This window comes from Lynx canadensis, chromosome B1 (genome assembly GCF_007474595.2).
Source record: "Lynx canadensis isolate LIC74 chromosome B1, mLynCan4.pri.v2, whole genome shotgun sequence".
NCBI classification, from domain to species: domain Eukaryota; kingdom Metazoa; phylum Chordata; class Mammalia; order Carnivora; family Felidae; genus Lynx; species Lynx canadensis.
In genome coordinates, this window is record NC_044306.2 from 119,593,201 (window position 1) to 119,614,825 (window position 21,625).

Below are 21,625 nucleotides of genomic sequence, written 5' to 3' on the forward strand. Positions count from 1 at the left end.
AAAGAATTATTTAGAATTACTTTCCCACTCTTGCTAATAAATGTTCACCGTATTACTCAAAGAGTTTTTCCAGTGTTCAATAATTCTCTTTCCAAAACAGCTCCTCTTAGGAACTCACAGCCATTGGAAATAGGAGTTTAAAGAAAAAGGAAACTGTAAAACATAAAACTCGGAGTTTCTAAAGAGCACAATAAGATTCTTACGTTTCGGGGCAGCGAAGTGACTTTCAATTCTTGTCTTTTAAGGTATTTTTAATTTTAAAAAGCTGTTAGGAGATTCTTAATTCTGTTGGTGGATTTAAAGGTCTTAACTCTTTGTGAAAAAAAAAAATTATCTGCCTTATTTTCCTACACACGGCAAACTCTTTAGGGGTGAGGTTTGTAAACAGCTGCCTGCATTTCAGTGACTTTTAGCAGATAATAGTTCTCTCCGCTGCAGCCAAAACATCCGCTCGCCGCCTGCTTCCCCCATCTCCTCTCTGTGACTCCCTACCCTACTCTCTTCCAGATCCTTTATTCCCCCCTCCACCTTTTATCCGTGGACGCGCCGCCGGCCTCGCGCCCCCCGCGCCGAGCACAGTGGAACAACCCATGACGTCACGAGGCCGCGGCTCAATCAGACGCGGAGTTTGGGAAATTTTAAACTCAAAGGCGGGGCGGCCGGTGGTCTCAGAAGAAGGGACGCTGAACAACTGTGCCAGTTCCCTGGGATCTAGCCTGGCAGGATGGCGGAGGAAGGGGCTGTCGCGGTGTGCGTGCGGGTCCGGCCGCTCAACAGCAGGTAGGTGGGCCAGACCGAGACCGGGTCCCAGCTGCGGCCTCTGGCGCGGGCCTGAGCCCCAGAGTGAGTCCTCGCTGCTCCTTCCTGCTGCCTGGTATCTCGGCCTCTTACCCGCTTTGTGCCACGGTGTCCTTATCTGGTAGTGACCAAGAGGAAGGATCGGAAGATCTATAAGACAATTTCCAGCTGTAGGAGTCTTTTAGATGTTAACTCAGGCTCGCCAACGTTAAAGACCTCAACACCAGCCCTGCGCTGCCTCTCCCCGAATGCGCTTCCCCACCCCACCCCACCCCACCCCACTCCTTAAAGGAAGTCGTATCGGAAAGGTTTTTATTTGTATTCATCTGTCATTTTGCACTTAACTGCCTCTCCCTTATTACTGTGTACTTCTTGAGAGCAAGGACTAGTCTGTCTTGTTGCATTGTATTCAAAGGCACTCAAGACTTCAGTCAATGACTGAATTCAACATTCAGAACGTTGAATGGCTGATATTTATCAATACTGATTTTTTTTTTTTTAGTACAGTGTACTCTACTACATAAACACTACCATCCTTGCCCCTGTGGATCTACATTCTAGTGGGCAGACAGAAAATAAAGTAAAAAATACAGAATGTTAAGTTGACATAATGTTACAGGAGTCATGCTACAGAGAAAAAAAGAAGGGGGGGGCGGAATGAAGTCTTTGCTTCTCTCTGATCTGTGGCCCTCACTCCAGAATACTAACATATTTTGTGTTTGAGAATTATTTGTTAAATATCACTAGGTGTTAATAAATGAGGAATTTCCTATTTTTAAATATCTCATTACTTAATGCATTAGAAGACCATTATGTTACAATTACAATATTTAATCTCTTATTTTTGAAAGGGACTGATATGCAGTCAGAACTGATATGCAGTTAGGCATGTATAGGAACTTAGAGCAAGATGACGATGACGTTGAAGAGAGAAATAAACATGTTCCAGATCTAGTATGCCGTGTTAAGAATTTCAGATGTTTTTTAAAAGTTGTGAGCAAGAGTGACATAATCAGAGTTGCATTTTGAATGTATCTTTTCAGCAACCAGTACTAGGTAGGAGGGTAGAAATGAAGAACTTCACCAGGAAACTCCCATGAGAAGGCAGGAGTTAAAAGTCTTGGCCCACTTAAAAGTCTTGGCCCCTCAAAGGCAGATTTCCCATATTTCTCATATATAGTATAAGTCAATACTACTATTTTTTTTTTTAAGTTTACTTATTTTGAAAAAGAGAGAGAGAGCAGGAGGAGCAGAGACAGAGGGAAAGAGAAAGAATCCCAAGCAGGCTCCATACCAACAGCCCAGAGTCTAACATGGGGCTCAAACTCACAAAACATGAGATCACGGCCTGAGCCGAAACCAAGAGTCCGACACTTAACTGACTGAGCCACCCAGGTGCCCCAATACTATCTTTTAAAATATTCTTCAGAAGAGGCACGTGGGTGGCTCAGTCAGATAAGCGTCCGACTCCAGATCAGGTCATGATCTTACAGTTGGTGAGTTTGGGGCTCACGTCAGGCTTTGTGACAGCTCAGAGCCGGGAGCCTGCTTGGGATTCTGACTCCTTCTGTCTCCACCCGTCTCCCGCTTACACTCTGTCTCTCCCTCCCAAAAATAAACATTTAAAAATAAATAAATTTATTTATTAACTAAAATAAAATATTTTTCAGAAGACAGAATCTTTTAAATTATCTGTCATATGACATGAATTCCATGACCAGTTTTACTAAAATGCAGTGTTTTTATTCTTTCAGAGAAGAAGCTCTTGGAGGAGATACCCAAATTTACTGGAAAACTGACAATAATGCTATTTATCAAGTTGATGGCAGTAAATCCTTCAATTTTGGTAAGCTTATAATAGCATCAAAAGTTAATATATTACCCTTTTCCTATTAGGACTACAAAAGGCTTATCCATAATACTGGATTTGTCATTAAAGATCAGACGAGGCCTTGTGTAAACTGCATTAGTAAAAACTCAAAAATTGTTCATCCATCATGTATGATAAATAAGATAATAAATTGCTATTTAAAATGCAGTTATGTGTGGAACCTGAGAAACTTAACAGAAGACCATGGGGGAACGGAAAGTGAAAAAAATAGTTACAGAGAGGGAGGGAGGCAAACCATAAGAGACTCTTAAATACAGAGAACAAACTGAGGCTTGATGGGGGAAGGGAAAATGGGTGATGGGCATTGAGGAGGGCACTTGTTGGGATGAGCACTGGGTGTTGTATGTAAGCAATGAACCACGGGAATCTACCCCAAAACCAAGAGCACACTATATGTTAGGCAATTTGACAATAAATTATATTTTTAAAAATGCAGTTATAGTCATAGTGCCTCAAGGTTGAAACTAACATTTTTTCCTCTTATTCATTAGTGTATTTGTGGCCTAAAACCCCATAAGCCTAAAATATGTTGCTTGATATCAAGTCATCTTTAAGATCTTTGATTTTAGTATATACTTTCCACAATTATTTTTAAGAAAATTCTTTAAAGAATAAGTAGTGAAGATATTCCTTCTTTGTCTGCTAAAATACAGCAAAGACCTACCCCTGCTTTTGTGGAACTTCTCATATGATGAGAGAGAGGCTTTAAACAAGTAATTACATTTGTGACAGCATAAGCTTTGTGAGATTTACAGTGGGACATAACTAGTCTAGGTTTCTAAAATGGTACCACTGACACTGGGGCAGAAGGTCATGGAGGCCCTGAACGTTGACTCAGCTGATTTGTATATTGATTTAATATGGGTCTACTGCTGACACTGTGCCAGATACAGTTTTCAGCATGTCATATTTATTAACTCATTTAATCCTCATAACAAGCTTATGTGGTAGGTACTATACAGTAGGTGCCTTTCCATTTCAGAGTAACTGAAATAAGCCTAGAGTCACACAGCTAGCAAATGGAAGAGTCAGACTCACTAGCATGCTGTCATTTAGGCACCTCAGGGCAACAGTGAGGCCCTCTCAACAACTCTGGGAGTAAGAATGGTTAGGATGTTGAACTAGCATTAAGCTAGAAAGCCATCATAAAAGGTTTTGAAGCAAAGATGTAAAGAAGAGAAAACAATTTCTGGTAAAGGACTTGTTTTAGAGTATTAACATAATTTTTAAAAAGGTAATACAATAAATGCCAGAGATTATAAAACCAAGAGAGAGGGATGCACAAGCATTCAGACTCATGATCTATGGGTTCTCTGTAGCCATGTATGCCCATCGTGGATTTGGACTTATCCACTTATCTAAAGCAAATGGCATTAAGATTTGAATTATCCTGCCATCTGTCCTTGCTCTGATATCATAACCCCTAAGCAGCCTTCAGATGGCACTTGATTTTCCATAGAGCTCTGCCAACAGGGCAAATGTGTTGTCGTGATGCAAACCATGTGATCACTGAATTTCTCATTGCACGTGGATGCATTTCCCTCCTGATTTAGAAATGCATTTCTTGTGAGCTTTTTAATATGAGGCTACCATTGAAAGTGTAGTCCATTTTTAATGTGCTAATTATGCTAACAAAATTAGCAGAGAACCACATCCTAGACTAGTGAATTCATCAGTACAAATGTACTCTAAACCCAGCCTCCTTTAGCAGCCAGCCAACTGGTCATTCCTTGTAACATTTCAGCTTTGTTAGGTCTCTTCTTCCATATGTGTGCATTTCTTGTTTTAGTTTGAGCTAGGTCTTCTTGCTAAATATGTTATAAACCTTAAAATTTCTCAGTAGTAATAGTTCATATTTCCTAAGTATTGACTATAGGTTCACAATAATTCTATGAGGAAGAGAATTCATATCCATTTTACAGATTGGGTAATTGAGGCACAAAGGCATCAACCACCTTGCCCGAAGTCAACGCAGCTTATAAATGGTGGAACCAGATTTGCAGAGTCTGATTCGATAACCCTGTATTCAGCCACTGTGCCCTGCTGACTCTTAAAAGCACATAGAATAACTGAGAAGTCTGACTTGTAGTTTTTCTGTGTGAGGACCAACACATCTTACCTTATAGAAAAATATTTTTTCAGAGGACCAATAAGGTGAAGAGAATATTGTGTCTTAAATATTTTATCTTATCATATCCTGACCATTTTATTTCTTTGCACAACTACTAAGAATGAAAACAAAGTTGGTTTGTTTGATTTAACTTCTGTATATGTGTTTTTTTCTTTTTAGATCGCGTCTTTCATAGTAATGAAACTACTAAAAATGTGTATGAAGAAATAGCAGTACCAATCATAGATTCTGCCATACAAGGCTACAATGGTTTGTATTCATTGTAGAAATATTTTGGTATTGGTTCTCTGTTCAAGTATTGATAGTTTCACATCTTACAGATTCATTTTTAATCTTTGCATGTGTGTGTGTGTTTTGTTTTTACAGGTACCATATTTGCCTATGGGCAGACTGCTTCAGGAAAAACATATACCATGATGGGTTCAGAGGATTATTTGGGAGTAATACCCAGGGCAATTCATGACATTTTCCAAAAAATTAAAAAGGTAAATAACTTAGGTAAATTTCTGGTACATAAAGGGAAAAGTAGTAATAGTAGGATGAAAACCTTAATATATTTTCTTATAATGATGAAAGGAAGTAGATTTACAGTTATCTCTTAATTAGCCATGGGTAAAGAAGGCATAACAGATTCATTTTTTTCCCCACAAACTTACTATGTAGAGCTTAAAGTTCTTTCATTCTTTTCCTTGAATCCTGAAACAGTAATAATCACACCAAAAAGTGGGTGTTGAGGAACAGGAAAATCTTACCAGAATGGTTAGCTCCTCATTGTCTTTGTGTAACTACCAGTTATTTTTTTTTAATGTTTATTTATTTATTTTGAGACAGGGAATGAATGTGCGCAAGTGAGGGTAGGAGCAAAGAAAGAGAGAGAATCCCAAGCAGGCTCCACACTGTTAGGACAGAGCCTGACAAGGGGCTCGATCTCATGAACTGTGAGCCGAAATCAAGAGTCAGATGCCCACCGACTGAGCCACCCAGGCTCCCTGCTACCAGTGCTTATAAAGGAACAGAGAGGGGTGCCTGGGTGGCTCAGTCAGTTAAGCGTCCAAGTTTGCCTCAGGTCATGATCTCATGGTTGGTGGGTTCTACCCCTGCATCTGGCTCTGTGCTGACAGCTCAGAGCCTGGAGCCTGCTTCAAATTCTGTCTTCCTCTCACTCTCTGCCCCTCCCCTGCTCGTGCTTTTTCTCAAAAATAAATAGACGTTAAAAAAAAATTTTTTTAACTAAAAAAAAAAAAAAAAAAAAAACAGAAAAGTAGATGTAGAAAAAAGACAAGGAAAGCAGAAGGCCAGAATAAGCAACCTAGTTAATTAAGAGCTGGTTTTAGGTTTGTTTTTTCATTACTATTTTAATGATTTTTAATGTTCTTATTTGAACATCCATTGGTAGGTTTTATTTTGAGTTCAGAGAGTTGGACCAGGCACTCTCCTCTTCTAATTCTTTGATACTATACTTTTCATTATTACTGAAACATGTTTTTATATTTTAGTGTTTATTGTGGATATAAAACGACATGAGGTTTTGTTTGTTGTTTGCTTTACAAAGATAATTTCTCAGAACGTTTTAATATTTAATATTAGCACAGAAGTATTCAGTATTAGGTTTTCATAAATGGATGACCTCTGATGTTTTACATATTTTTTTCTGCTAGTTTCCTGACAGAGAATTTCTCTTACGCGTGTCTTACATGGAGATATACAATGAAACCATTACAGACTTACTCTGTGACACTCAAAAAATGAAGCCTTTAATAATTCGGGAAGACTTCAACGTGAGTAACAGAGTTAGTGTGGTTCTAAAAATAGTCTTGCTTATTGGGATTCATGTTCTTGAACATTTACCTTTAATTTCTGTATTTTTTAAACTGTCTCCTATTTGTATGGTTTATTTTTTCGTTTCTTAAGTGTTTATAGAGATAGCATATGAGCAACATGTATCGTTTTTAAACACTGACAGCCGTGATATTTTGGTATAAGTGCCCCCTAAAAAAGAGCAAAATGGAAGTATCAGGTTAGAATTTGGTACAGAAATAAATTGTACATATCTTAGTTTACTTGTTATTTTCATCCATTTTCCATTTGTAACTTCTGCATGTGAATTCTATACTAGCTCACACCTTCTTGTGAGATGCAACTTTTTAGTGACTTCTCTATTCTTAACCTTGTTTCAGAGGAATGTATATGTGGCTGATCTCACAGAAGAAGTTGTTTATACATCAGAAATGGCTTTGAAGTGGATCACAAAAGGAGAGAGTAAGACTTTATACTGTATTTTTCCAAAACACTTGTAAAAACTATTCAGTTGAATGTATTTAGGCTTTAAATCACACTTTTCACTCTAAAAAAAGTCAGTATTTTTCTTTGATTTTAATATACACACCTGAAATATGACTCCCTTTTCACAGAGAACAGACATTATGGAATTACAAAAATGAATCAAAGAAGCAGTCGTTCTCATACCATTTTTAGGATGGTAGGTAACTCTCTGTTTGGCCTTTCCAATTAGAAATGCACTGATTTTTTACAAGTTGTCTTTTCTGTCTAGATTTTGGAAAGTAGAGAGAAAGGGGAACCTTCCAATTGTGACGGATCCGTCAAGGTGTCCCATTTGGTGAGTATTGATGGACCATGATTCCGTACCACATGGGCCAAAACATAATTTAATTTGGCTGCTGGATGTTTGGTTTCATAAGAACTGTTAACTGAACTAAACAGGCAAAAACACCTATAAATTGGTAGTTTAGTCTCATCTATAAACATAAGATTACAAGCTGAAACATCGAACGAATTCAGAGGCTCTTTCTTCCTGTTATGTTATTGCTGTTGTCTCCTAAAATTTAGAGCGAAGCACTTTTCCTAACCAGAGTTCTTGGGGAAGAGTTTTTCCGTACACATTTAAGAGTATATTCTTGAAACGGGGGTGGGGGCGATTTGGTATTGTTGTTGCTGTTGTTTTGTCTCAGCCAAAAGAATTGAGACTCGTGAGATCAACAAAAACCTAACTGGGATGGTTAAAAAGTAAATCACATTATTCAAGTTCATTCTTAAATAAAATAAGGAAATGTTTTTTTTTTTTTTATTTTTTATTTTTTAAACGTTTATTTATTTTTGAGACAGAGCATGAACGGGGGAGGGTCAGAGAGAGAGGGAGACACAGAATCTGAAACAGGCTCCAGGCTCCGAGCTGTCAGCACAGAGCCCGACGCGGGGCTCAAACTCGCGGGGCTCAAACTCACGGACCACGAGATCATGACCTGAGCCGAAGTTGGCCGCTTGGCCGCTTAACCGACTGAGCCACCCAGGCTCCCCAGGAAGTGTTTTACATTATAAACATTGTGTTTACGACTGTAAATCCCTTGAAGGGAAGAAAGACATTTATTCATCTTGATAGCCCCAACACAGTATATGTAGTTTATATTGAGTACTTGTTTGCTGAATAGTGAATATAAGCATGATGTAAACATTTCTTTTTTCTACATAAGTAAGCCACCATTTCCTTCTTGTTGCACTGAAGAAGTTCTCTTTTTTTTGTGCTTGCTTCCTGTTCCTTGCCAATATTGCTTTATTTTTGTCTTCAGGGTCTAAATTTCTTAGCTTCATGTAGGATATGATTTAAGATTATTCTTGAAAACTTCAGAGAAAAAAGAATAAAAAATCTCTAATTATTCACTTACAGATTTGAAAAATCAGGGTCTTTTTTTTTTTTTTTTTTTTTTTTTTCAACGTTTATTTATTTTTGGGACAGAGAGAGACAGAGCATGAACGGGGGAGGGGCAGAGAGAGAGGGAGACACAGAATCGGAAGCAGGCTCCAGGCTCTGAGCCATCAGCCCAGAGCCTGACGCGGGGCTCGAACTCACAGACTGAGAGATCGTGACCTGGCTGAAGTCGGACGCTTAACCGACTGCGCCACCCAGGTGCCCCTGAAAAATCAGGATCTTAATAAATTCTAATTCTTGTTCACCTCAGTTATTTTACCATACCAATATAAAATTTATTTTAGTAGATGGTCTTGCTTTAATTTAACAATAAAACACAAAACCTAACTTCTGTTTTGTTTTCTAAACCCAATCTGTGATATTTCACTACAATTTTAACTTTTAATAATTTCTTTAATACTCTCGACATGTTCAGTAATCAATTTGATGACTTTTTTTTATATACTTTGACACTCTATCATCTAGGGAATATAGATACCATCTGGGGCCCCTGGGTGGCTCAGTCGGTTAAGCGGCTGACTTCGGCTCAGTTCATGATCTCTCGGTCCGTGAGTTCGAGCCTCGCGTCGGGCTCTGTGCTGACAGCTCCGGGCCTGGAGCCTGTTTCAGATTCTGTGTCTCCCTCTCTCTGAACCTCCCCTGTTCATGCTCTGTATCTGCTCAAAAATAAATAAAATGTTAAAAAAAAAATTAAAAAAAAAATATAGATACCATCTGGTCCAACCCTTCAGCCTTTCTACTTATTGTAAGTATCTTCTTGGAAAGAAGTCTTCCTCAAAAGATCATTTTCTGGCTCTGTTTTGTTTTGTTTTGTTTTGTTCTGGTTTTTTTTTTTTTTTTTAGCGTCTTCTGATCTTTCTGGTTCATAATATCCAGGTCCTTTTGGCTCTGCTTCTTCTCTGTTCCCTTTGTGGGAATTCTTTCTCCTACTCTACTGTCTAAAACATAGGAGTGTTCTGCTGTCGCCTTTCTTGCTTCCTGCGTCTGCCCTCAGACATTCTGTTATCGTTTCTGTATTGATGACAGTCAAGTATTTTATCTAGAGTCTCTGAGCTCTAATTCATGTCTTTATAAAGATGATTATAATTGTGTGTCTCACTGTTACTTCAAACTTCAGTGTGTCTAAAACAAAATTAATTTCTTTCTATCATAGTGAATATTCCTTTTTTCCAGTAGTACCATTATCCTGGTCACCTAGGTTAGACCTGAGTCAGTTCCGACTCATCTTTTTCAGCCTTCCCCTTTTTGTGTCCATTCATCAGCATTTCTTATTCAACATTCCCATGGGCATCACATTCATTTAGGTCCTCATCTCCTGACCTGGCCTCTATGACTCTGGTCTTCCTTTCTGCAGTCTGCTGGCAGATTTCTAATGTTACTAAGTACTGCTTTTGTTATGTTGCATCCTTTGGCAAATTCTGGCCACTCTCAACCAACCTGATTTGATTTCCCTCTACTCCACGTGAGCCCTCTCTCAGATAGATTGGTGCCTCTTGGTGTCTTTGAACACCAATATTTGTTCCCATTTTTATTCCTCAATTCATGCTGCCTTCATCACTACTTTGCCCCTTTATTATTTATCTAGGTCTTCTGTAGTAGACGCTACACCAGAAAGATTAGACTGAGTATTTTAGAGAAAGTAGTGTCTGAGATAGGACATAATTAAAGCAGGAGTGCATAATTACTGCCCATCCGTGAAAGTCTCTGACTTTGTTTTAATGCATTGAGAATATTTGCTGAGACTGCACCATGTTCTGAGCATAGTACCAGGCTCTGAGATTAGAAGAATAAGGAACACATCCCTCCATCACTTACTGTTTCCCATGCTACCTTACTAGTCCAAGCCGCCATTCACCTCTTGCTCAGATTCTTACACGAGCCTAATGGGCTCTCTGCTGCCACTCTTGCCTCTCTCCAGTCCTTCCCCACCCACCCTTTTCACCCTTCTCTGCCAAAATGTCTGTCACTCTCTTGCTTAAACCGTTTCCCATTACATTTAGAAAATCCACAGTTCTTGCTCTTGCTTACCATGCCCCATTCCATCTGACCCCTACCCACTTCTCTGACCCAGTCTTGTCCCGACTCCACTTCACCAACTCTGTTGTCCTTCCTATTTTTTGAACACACCAAGCTTATTTCTGCTTTGTGACTGGGTATACTAGCTTTTCTTTCTATCTGGAGTATGGCTCCCTTAGGCTTTGCATGGCTGGGCCCCTCTTCTCTGTCTTTCCAGATTCTAGCTTAATGGGAGGACTTCCCTGCCATCAAGTCCAAAGAACCTATTCTGTACCTTCCTCTTTCCCCTTCCAGCACTCTATTTAAATTATCTCTAATGAGGCACCTGGGTGGCTCAGTCCCTTGAGCATCCAACTCTTGATCTCAACTCAGGTCATAATCTCACAGTTCGTGAGTTCAAGCCCTACTTCGGGCTCTGTACTGACAGCACAGAGCCTGCTTGGGATCCTCTCTCTGTCCCTCTCTCACTCTCTCTCAAAATAAATAAATAAATAAAACAACAAAAAATTATCTGCCATGATGCATTTCTTATCTTTTTCTTGCTTCTCACCAACTTTCTCCTCTCCCCAGCCTGCCCCATGTAGAATAAAAGCTCAATGAGAGCAGAGAACTTACATGTCTGATTCACTGCCATATCCCTAGTACCTAACAAACTGCCTGGAGCATGACAGGCAGTCACTTGTTGTCAACAATATTTGTGAAATGAAGGAGAGGCCCATGCTTTTAAAGATGCTACAGTGTAGGCAGAGACACAGATGACTAGCTCAACACAGTAAGTGCTGAAGAGTAAGTTGTATCTTTAAAGACCCTTGGGTACACAATTGAAAGAGCAGATCAAGGTGTGGGAGAGGAAGGATAAAGATGGCAAAGTTTCACTAAGAAGGTAACAGTTGTCTTTGGTCCTGAGTAAAGAACAGGGACAGTCTAGAAAATTAGAACTAACTAAACAAGGGGAATGGCAAAAGATAGCTCTTGGAAGTATAGAAGTACATGAAGCATTTAGGGCATAGTGAATAGGTCAGCTAGAATTCAGAGTGAGTAATGTGTGGATTTAAAGCTGGAGGAACACAAGTGCCAGATTGTAAAGAATTATATTCACCATGGTAAGGTTTTGAACTTTGTGTAGTAAATAGAGAATCTATTCTGACAACATTATGGAGGCTATATTATAAGGCAGGAACAAAGTATACACATCAGTTTGACCCAAAAATGGTAACGCCGAACCGGTGGAGCGAGAGACCAGCATACAGATGGGGTATGCTGATAAACCATGTGTTAAAATTGTTCCTTCAGTCACTGGGATTTTATTTCAAGTTACCCTTCCTAAAATTTCATTTTTATCTATCTTACAGAATTTGGTTGATCTTGCAGGCAGTGAAAGAGCTGCTCAAACAGGCGCTGAAGGTAATGGAAACTCGTAAATGTTTTGGCCTAAGTGTTATCTTGTTCTTTTACAGAATAAAGAAGTGCTACCTTGCATTTTAGAAGCTAATAAAGATAGTAAGTTTGTGACAAGACTCTTTAATGTAAAAAGCAGCTTCCATATCTAGCAAATTATCTATTTGGGGCTACTATAACATCAATTAAAAAGCTAAAACTATGCAGTTGGTAGGATTGTATAGCTACAAAGCTGAAAGTACCATGAAAACCATCTAAATTTTCATAATTAGTAAGGAAATTCAGGAAGGTAGTCAGGTACAAAATTAATATACGATATTAATAACTCCTAATACAAACAACAACCAGTTAGAATATTTAGTGTACAAAAAGACTCCATTTACAATAATGACTTAAAAGATCTAATATCTAGGAAAAAAACTCAACACAAATTACACAAGACCAAAATAAAGAAAACTTTAAAACAGACCTAAAGAATGTAATCAAATACTTAAATGGAAAAGCATACTTAGATGGGAAGTTTCAAGATCATGAAGATGTCAAACCTTTCTATGTTTATTTCCTACAGCCTGACACAGAGACACTCCTCTGAGCATGGTCTCTATCCACCAAACCAGTGGATCCTCCAATCTGTAAACAAGAAATAAATGCTTGTTGTTTTAGCTGGCTTGTTAGAGCAATAGCTGAAAAATGCATCTGTAAAATAACAGCTGTTCAAAACTATTTGTTGTAGTACCTTTTATATATGTGGTATATTGAAAACGTACATGACCCTCAACAGGGTGCTGAGGAAATAAATTTCAATACGTCCATATAATGGAATTTTATGCTATAAAAGATAAAAACACCAGTGTTTACTGATATGATATATTGCCAAGTGAAAAAAACCAAAGTGCAAATTAGCATATATAGTGTGCTACTCTTTGTGTAAAAAAGAAATAAACATATATGAACTTGAATTTCTAAAAATCTCTACAAGAGTCAACTAAGAAAAGTGAGTTTCTAGTAGGGGGACAGGAACTGGTTGAATGGAGCACAGGAGAAAGAGCTTTTTCAGTGTACTTTTTTGGGGGGTATATGACTCATGAGAGCATATTAGTTTAAAAGTAAGAACTTTGTTGTGCACCTAATAGGAATTAATTTGGTTGTAAGTCTATAGTTGCCTATATTTGGAGGTTTGGAAAAAATAGATTTGAACTGGGGAATTAGGCTCTTGGGGGAAATGAACTTTACTTCCCTCTGATTTTTTTTCTTAGCCATCATTTTCTTTTTGCTCTTTCTCTGAGGTGATGACCTTTCTGATTCACTTACTAGGTAGGAGGAACAGGGAAAGAGCTCAACCAGTGGTATTAAAGGTGGACTCAGATCTAATCCAAAGCACAGACTTTATCATCTAACCCTTTAATTTCTAGTTTCTCTTACAATTTATTGATAAATGAGTTAATCATCTAATACAGAGGTTAGTTTTCATTTTTATGTTTGCTTAATAAATGCAGGTGTGCGACTCAAGGAAGGCTGTAATATAAATCGCAGTTTATTTATTTTGGGACAAGTGATCAAGAAACTTAGCGATGGACAAGTTGGGTAAGTTTATTCCATTGTACATTTACCTATTAATGCTTACATTTTTCATTAGGTTGAGAATTTTAATACTTCAGTGACACTCAAACGTACTGATTTCTTCAATATGTTCAAAAGCTTTTGCGATTCTGTGAGCATGCTTAGCTTCTTAAATATATGACTACAACTTCCTAAATTTGCTTTCTATTTTAAATATTTTTTACTGAGTAGTTTTGATCTGCCTCATGTAACCTATAAAGAATTAATTTTTAAATTGTAGCTAATTTAAGGTTCTGTATTAAAAACCAACCACTTTTGTTAAATAAAAATTCTTACTGTTTTTTTTTTTCCCCAAACTCCTTTCTCACTAAGTGGTTTCATAAATTACCGAGACAGTAAATTAACACGAATTCTCCAGAATTCTTTGGGAGGAAATGCAAAAACACGTATTATCTGCACAATTACTCCAGTGTCTTTTGATGAAACCCTTACTACTCTACAGGTAAGTTTGATTTTTATTTCAATATTCAGGCCAGGGCGGTGGGGGGGGCGGTGTGTGGGAGTGGGGAATCCTCTTTAAGAAGAAAAAAATTACCCACTAACATTAGGGTTTTTTTTTTTTTTTTAATGACATACTATATCTATTACGATAAAATTGGTATACTGTCTACTAAATAGTATTCCTTAATTTTCCCAAATTTCAATTATTCATATCCCACCTCCACAGTTTTGCTGTATCCAACACTATTATACTGATACATTTCTCTTTAAGAAAGTCACTTTTTCTACTTTATTTATTGTAGAAGGAAACTTTATCTCAATCCCATGAATGAAAAACTAGTATCACTTTCAACAAATAGGTACCCCAAAAAACACATATATGTGTGTGTGTTTATAATAAAATAACTCTTGAATTCTTGCTAGCTCATTGTTGATTGCCTTTGCTCTGAGCCTAAGGCTTACATTTTCTGTTAAAAAAAAAAAAAAAAAAAAAGGAAAAATGAGAAATGTCAATAGAATAGCCATCTCAGTCAAGGGTTCAATGTTATTTAATGGTCACCTTCATGGACCCACTTAAAGTTACTTCTGATACACTCTAAGAAACATTGTTTTAAATAGCTATTGAGCACTGGCTCAAGGTAGTATGAAAGAAACAAAGATAGAAAGTACAGTCCCTGACTTCACAATTTATAGTCATATAGGGAAGGGGCACCTGGGTGGCTCAGCCAGTTGTGTCTGACTTTGGCTCAGGTCACAATCTCACAGCTCGTGAGTTCGAGCCATGCATTGGACTCTGTGCTGACAGCTCAGAGCCTGGAGCCTGCTCTGGATTCTGTGTCGCCATCTCTCTCTGCACCTCCCTTGCTCGTGCTCTCTCTCTCTTTCAAAAATAAGTAAACATTAAAAAAAAAATCTTAAAGTACTATAAGGAAGATAAGACCTGTCTTCCAATGTGATTGGCTTGGATTAATTAACTGTTAACAAATGGAATAGAGTTCAGAGGAAGGAGAGGTACTTTCCACTGGAAGCAAAGCTTCAGAGTAGAGGGAGCATTTGCTCTTGACTTTGAGAGGTGGGTGGGATTCTAGTAAGCCAGTATTTGTAGGTTCTCTGTTGGCATATGTCTTCAAGATATTTCCCTGACTCTTCTGAAGACTAGCAGCCAGGGTAAGTTACAAGGATAGAGAATACTCTCTGTGTTCAAAAGTATTAAGCCACCTGGGAAGAGGATTGATCTTTCTTTATAAAACATAATTACAAGAAACCTAAATATTATTAATTAATTTTTTTGATGTTGAACACTTAACACTCTTGTATTTTCCCCAGTTTGCCAGCACTGCCAAATATATGAAGAATACTCCTTATGTTAATGAGGTATCAAGTGATGAAGCTCTCCTGAAAAGATACAGAAAAGAAATAATGGATCTTAAAAAACAGTTAGAGGAGGTATGTATGAACTGACAGATTTAGGGGCGCCTGGGTGGCTCAGTCGGTTGAGCGTCCAACTCTTAATTTCAGCTCAGGTCATAATCTCACAATTCATGGAATCGAGCCCTGTGTCAGGCTCCATGCTGGCAGCACAGAGCCTGCTTGGGATTCTCTCTCTCTCCCTCTCTCTGTCCCTCCCCTGCTCCTGTACTCTCTCTCTCAAAAGAAATAAATAAAATTTAAAAGAAAAAAAAGAATAGGGGCAGATTTAGAACTAAGAGCTGCCCAAATACCCAGAGATTCTTAACTCCTCAATAGCTGAGGTCTACAACCTATTTTTTTTTTTTTTTTTGGGGGGGGGGGGGAGGCTATGTCATAAGTTTTTATGGTGCTAAAATAGAAACATAAAATTTTACCATTTTTTAAGTGTAAAATTCAGTGGTATTAGGTACATTAACAGTGTACTGATATAATCACTGCCACTATTTCCCAAACGTCTTCATTGTCCCAAACAGAAACTCTGTACCCATTAAATAATTACTTCCTATTTCTCCCCCGTCCCTCCAGCCCCTGGTAACCTCTACTCTCATTTATGTCACTATGAATTTACCTATTCTAGATACCTCTGGCAAGTGGAATCATGCAGTATTTGCCCTTTTGTGTCTAGCTTATTTCACTTAGCAAAAGGCTTTCAAAGTTAATCCAAGTCATACTATGTATTAGAACTTAAGGCTTTTTTTATCCATTGTCTGGATATAACACATTTTGTTCATCCATTCACCTGTTCATGGACAGGTGGGTTGATTCTACCTTTTGGCTATTATGAATAATGCTGCTGTGAACACTGGTGTACAAGTATCTATTTCAGTACCTCTTGTCAGTTCTTTTGCACACATACCTAGTTATAGAATTGCTGCGTCAGATGGTAATTCTATGTTTAACATTTTGAGGAACAACCATACTTTTCCACAGAAGCTGTACCATTTTGCACAACCAACACATTGCATGAGGTTTTGAATTTCTCCACACTTTCACCAATATTTGTTATTTATTTTACTTTTTTTATATAATAGCCATCCTAGTGAGTATAAAATGATAAGTGTGTTTAGTTTTATAAGAAACTGGGGGCGCCTGGGTGGCTCAGTCGGTTAAGCATTCGACTTCGACTCAGGTCACGATCTCACCACTCCCTAGTTCCAGCCCCACGTCCAGCTCTGTGCTGACAGCTCAGAGCCTGGAGCCTGCTTCAGATTCCGTCTGTCTCTCTCTCTCTCTCTGCCCCTCCCCCACTCACATTCTCTCTCTCTCTCTCTCTCTCTCTCCCTCCCTCCCTCCCTCCCTCCTTCCCTCCCTCCTTCCCTCCCTCTCTCTTAAAAATAAATAAACATTAAAATTTTTTTTTACAAATAAGAAACTGCCAAACTGTCTTCCAAAGTGGTTGCATTCCCACCAACAATAAGTAAGAGTTCCTGTTGCTCCATGTTGTTCAGCATCTGGTATTATCAGTGTTTTGGATTTTAGCCATTCTAATAGGTGTGTAGTGGGTATCTCGTTGTTGTTTTAATTTGCAATTCCCTAGTGACATATGACATTGTCTTTTCATGTGTTTATTTACCATTTATATATCATCTATGGTGAGATGTCTGTTCAGATCTGTTGCCCATTTTTAAATTGGATTATTTTCTTATTGTTGGGTTTAAAAGTTCTTAGTGTTTTTTGGATACTAATCTCTTACCAAATATGTGTTTTGCAAATATTGTCTCCCAGTCTGTGGCTTGTTTCTTCATTTTCTGAACAGTGACTTTCACAGTGCGGGGGTTTTTTGTTTTATTTTGTTTTGTTTTTTTATGCAAACATTCAACTTTATTTTTGTTTACAGGAGACTCTTCCTTTTTGGATTTTTAATTTTAGTTGAATCCAAGTTAGTTAACATATAGTGTAATAATGGTTTCAGGAGTAGAATATAGTGATTCATCACTTACATATATCACACCGTGCTCAACAAGAGCCCTCCTTAATGCCCATTACCTATTAACCCCCACCCACAACCCCTCCATCAACCCTCAGTTTGTTCTCTGTATTTAAGAGTCTCTTGGGGTGCCTGGGTGGCTCAGTCGGTTAAGCGTCCGACTTCGGCTCAGGTCATGATCTCACAGTCCGTGAGTTCGAGCCCCGCGTCAGGCTCTGTGCTGACAGCTCAGAGCCTGGAGCCTGCTTCACATTCTGTGTCTCCGTCTCTCTCTCTGCCCCTTCCCTGCTCATGCTCTGTCTCTCTCTGTCTCAAAACTAAATAAACATTTAAAAAAAAAAATTGTTTAAGAGTCTCTTATGGCTTGCCTTCCTCTCTGTTTTTATCTTACTTTTCCTTCCCTCCCCTATGTTCATCTGTTTTGTTTCTTAAATTTAAGAAAAAGATTTATATGCTGTTGTAAACATTGGGGTGCATGTGCCCGTTGGAAACAGCACACCTGTATCCTTTGGATAAATTCCTAGTAGTACAACTGCTGGGCCGTAGGGTAGCTGTATTTTTAATTTTTTGAGGAACCTCCATATTATTTTCCATAATGGCTACACTACTTTGCATTCCCATCAGCAGTGCAAAAGTATTCCCCTTTCTCTGCATCCTCACCAACATCTGTTGTTTCCTGAGTTAATTTTAGCCAATCTGACAGGTGTGAGGTGATCTCTGATTGTAGTTTTGATTTGTATTTCCTTGATGATGAGTGATGTTGAGCATCTTTTCATGTGTCTCTTAGCCATCTGAATGTGTTCTTTGGAAAAGTGTCTGTTCATGTTTTTTGCCCATTTCTTCACTGGATTATTTGGTTTTTGGGTGTTGAGTTTGTTAAGTTCTTTATACCTTTTACAACCTAAATTTAAAACAGCTTTCAAGTAAGAAGAAATCAACTCATAAAAATTTTTCAACTTAATATAAACTGAAAAATTTGATTTCTTGAAATTATTTTAGATTGTTTTTCATTTCCAAAAGGCAAAATTTGAGATGTTCAGATGGGCCAAGTAGAGATAGTCTCTCTAAATTGTCATGAATGCATAGGGAGTTAGGTTAAAAAAGAGAGACCATGTATAATTACTTAAAAGTGTCTTTTGTATGTTCACATTATCTTGAATTCTTCTTCTGACTGTAAGATAACAATCTAATAAGATAGCATAATCATTTGTCATTGTAATTTGTTTATTTAAACTATTGTGGTCCCATATTTTGTAAAAATTTTATATTTTAGTTATCTTTTTAATAATGAGCTAAAATATCAAATGGAAGTCTTATGAGAACATTTGTTCCTTTGCTGTAGGTATTCAAGTCTCTGCTGTTATGACTTCTCTGCCTAATTTTTAGGCAATTAATAGGATTGCTTTAACAGCCTTGTTATAATCTATATGGCATAGAATAGTCACATGGGAAGAAATGTTTATTTTACTTTATTATAAGTTAGAAAAATTACTCTTTGTGGCAACTGAGTATTAGTATTCTATAGGTAAGATATATTTTATCTCGGTAAACTGTAAATTCTCATAGTTCACATACAAATTTAATATTCTGTTCTTTCAAGCTACTTTCAAGGCTTGAAAATCTAGCTATGTTTATTATTAATATAACTTAATATTATACTCTATAGGTTTCTTTAGAGACTCGAGCCCAGGCAATGGAAAAAGACCAATTAGCCCAACTTTTGGAAGAAAAAGATTTGCTTCAAAAAGTACAGATTGAGAAAATTCAGAACTTAACGCGGATGCTGGTGACTTCTTCTTCCCTCACATCACAACAGGAATTAAAGGTAAAATTTAAAGGAATGACAACTCAGACTTAGTATATAGAGACTAGGATGGGTATTCCTATAGGTTTATAATATAGTTATGCATTTCTTATCCTTTGTTACAGTGTATTCAGGAAACCCAGAACATTTTGTGTGTTTGCCTATGTGTCAGCAAAACCTAAAAGGTTCATTAAAAATACTGATCTCTGATCCTACATGTAGAGATCCTAATTCAAGAAATCTAGAATAGGGGCACCTGGGTGGCTCAGTTGATCATCCAACTCTTGATTTCAGCCTAGGTCGTGATCCCAAGGTCATGGGATGGGGCCCCATGTCAGGCTCCATGCTGAGTATGAATGATTATGATTTTCTCTCTTTCTTCCTCTGCCCCTCTTCCCCCACTCACGCTTGTTCTCTCTGTAAAATTAAAAAAAAAATGCACAAGAAGTCTGGAATATTGACAAGGAATCTATATTCAATATGCTTCTTAAGTAATTCTGATGAAGTTGATCAAGTGATTGGGAACGACAGGTGTCTAGGGTATATGGGAATATTTTCTCTTTAAAGAAAAAGAAAATCTCAGGATAATTGATCTAGAATACAAATCAACATAGTGATCAAAATTCTGGTTTCCAGTATGTGTACTTTTTGTTTTTTGGTAGAGTTAGGGGTTTTTTTTTTGGTCAAGTAAGTATGTTTTGGCTATAATGGTATCATGGTTAAAAGGATGGCCTCTGGAGCTTGACTGCCTGGATTTGAATCCTGATGCTGTCAGTTCCTAACTCTTTACCTTGGGCAATTTCTTAAATACCCTTTGTTGCATTTTCTTATTTGTGAGATACCTAGATCTCCACCTCATAGGAATGCTGGGAGAATTAAGTTAAATAATACATAGACTGTGCCTAACACTACACTTTCTACAGGGCAAATCCTCAATATATGTATGCTCTTAATTAAGGTAATTATTAATAGACATTATGCTCAAGTCACCATAGTTGGTATAAAGAAGACATTCGAAGAGCTATTTGTTGACAGACTGACGAGAAGAAAATAGTCCAATGGAAGGTATAAGGGAGAATATTTTAGGAAGAGATCTACATGTACAAAAGCTCGGAGTTGTGAAAACAACATAATATATTTCTTGGACTTAGAATGTTTTGGTGGCAGAGGAATTTTAAACCATAGTGAAGGATTTGAACACTGTGTTATGCTAAGGACAAGGAAAAGCCTTGTATGTAACACAGAACTGTGTTTTAGAAAGGTGTGTCTGCTTGTGTGCATCAGATTGGTTGGGACTGTACAAGGACTGTGACTCTGGAGATGCCAAAGATGTGGATAAATTGGAGAGCTGTGTGAGAGGTAGACTCAACAGGACTTTATGATTGTTTAGATGTGAGGGACAGGGATAGGGAGGTATCCAGAATAATTTGCAAACATTGCTAGGCTTGCTGGTGTTAAAGAACACTGGATGAAGCTCAGTGCAGCTGCTCAGTGTTTTATTTGGGCCATCTCCAGTTTAAGGTGTCATGCAGTTGAAAATCCAAATATATGAAATTCAAGTGAAATTTGTGAGGTGGAGATACCAATGTGGCCATTAGATACTACAGATCCAAAGTAAAGTCATGGGAATGGATAGTCTTGTTCTGGGAGCATGTTGAAAATGAAAAGAATAGAGAGCCAAAGACCCCAAGGACAACTTTTCAATAAAGGCAAAAGAATCCCAAAGGGAGCCCAGGATTAGCTGTAGAGTTAAGTAAATCTGGTGAATGTGGTCTCTAAGAGAAGAAAATATTTCAGAGAGGTAGTGATTAGCAATGTCACATTCTGCTAAGAACTTAATTAAGATAAATATAGACATGGGGTACCTGGGTGGCTTAGTCGGTTAGGAGTCCGACTTCAGCTCAGGTCATGGTCTCGCAGTTCATGAGTTCGAGCCCCACATTGCTCACTGTGCTGACATCTCAGAGCCTGGAGCCTGCTTTGGATTCTGTCTCTGTCTGTCTGTCTGTCTCTCTCTCTCTCTCTCTCTCTCTCTGTCTCTGTCTCTGCTCCTCCCTTGCTCATGCTCTCTCTCTCAAAAATAAACAAACATTAAAATAACTAAAAAATAAATAAAGGATAAATTTAGACAAAAACTTTTTGGATTTGGATATAAGAAGCTCATTTACAAAACAATTTGAGTTATGTGGTAGGAGTGGAAGCCACTTTACAGAGGGTTAAGATGGCCCCAAGGGATTGGATCATGAACACAGTAGAGAGGACTGGCTTCAGAAGAAAGGATCATTTATAGATCTATAGAAAGGATCTATAAATCCTAGTAATAGGATTGTAGAGAGGATCGAATAAGACAATACTTGGACCTAGCAGAGGGACCACAGAAAAATAGTAACTGTGAAATATGGAAA

The 21,625-nt window shown here is 37.9% G+C and overlaps 1 protein-coding gene across 1 annotated transcript in view; it reads left to right on the forward strand.

Moving 5' to 3' along the window:
• The first annotated feature begins 696 nt into the window (after positions 1-696).
• The window catches only part of CENPE (centromere protein E), an 80,957-nt gene continuing 60,028 nt past the window's right edge, over positions 697-21,625 (forward strand). Inside the window, exons 1-13 of the mRNA XM_030313338.1 lie at positions 697-780; positions 2,553-2,644; positions 4,980-5,069; positions 5,187-5,305; positions 6,479-6,598; positions 6,998-7,079; positions 7,232-7,299; positions 7,372-7,437; positions 11,913-11,964; positions 13,455-13,542; positions 13,891-14,020; positions 15,346-15,465; positions 19,083-19,241. Of these exons, the coding sequence (XP_030169198.1) occupies positions 725-780; positions 2,553-2,644; positions 4,980-5,069; positions 5,187-5,305; positions 6,479-6,598; positions 6,998-7,079; positions 7,232-7,299; positions 7,372-7,437; positions 11,913-11,964; positions 13,455-13,542; positions 13,891-14,020; positions 15,346-15,465; positions 19,083-19,241 (1,242 nt within the window). The 5' untranslated portion in view covers positions 697-724. The remainder of the gene's footprint in view (positions 781-2,552; positions 2,645-4,979; positions 5,070-5,186; positions 5,306-6,478; positions 6,599-6,997; positions 7,080-7,231; positions 7,300-7,371; positions 7,438-11,912; positions 11,965-13,454; positions 13,543-13,890; positions 14,021-15,345; positions 15,466-19,082; positions 19,242-21,625) is intronic.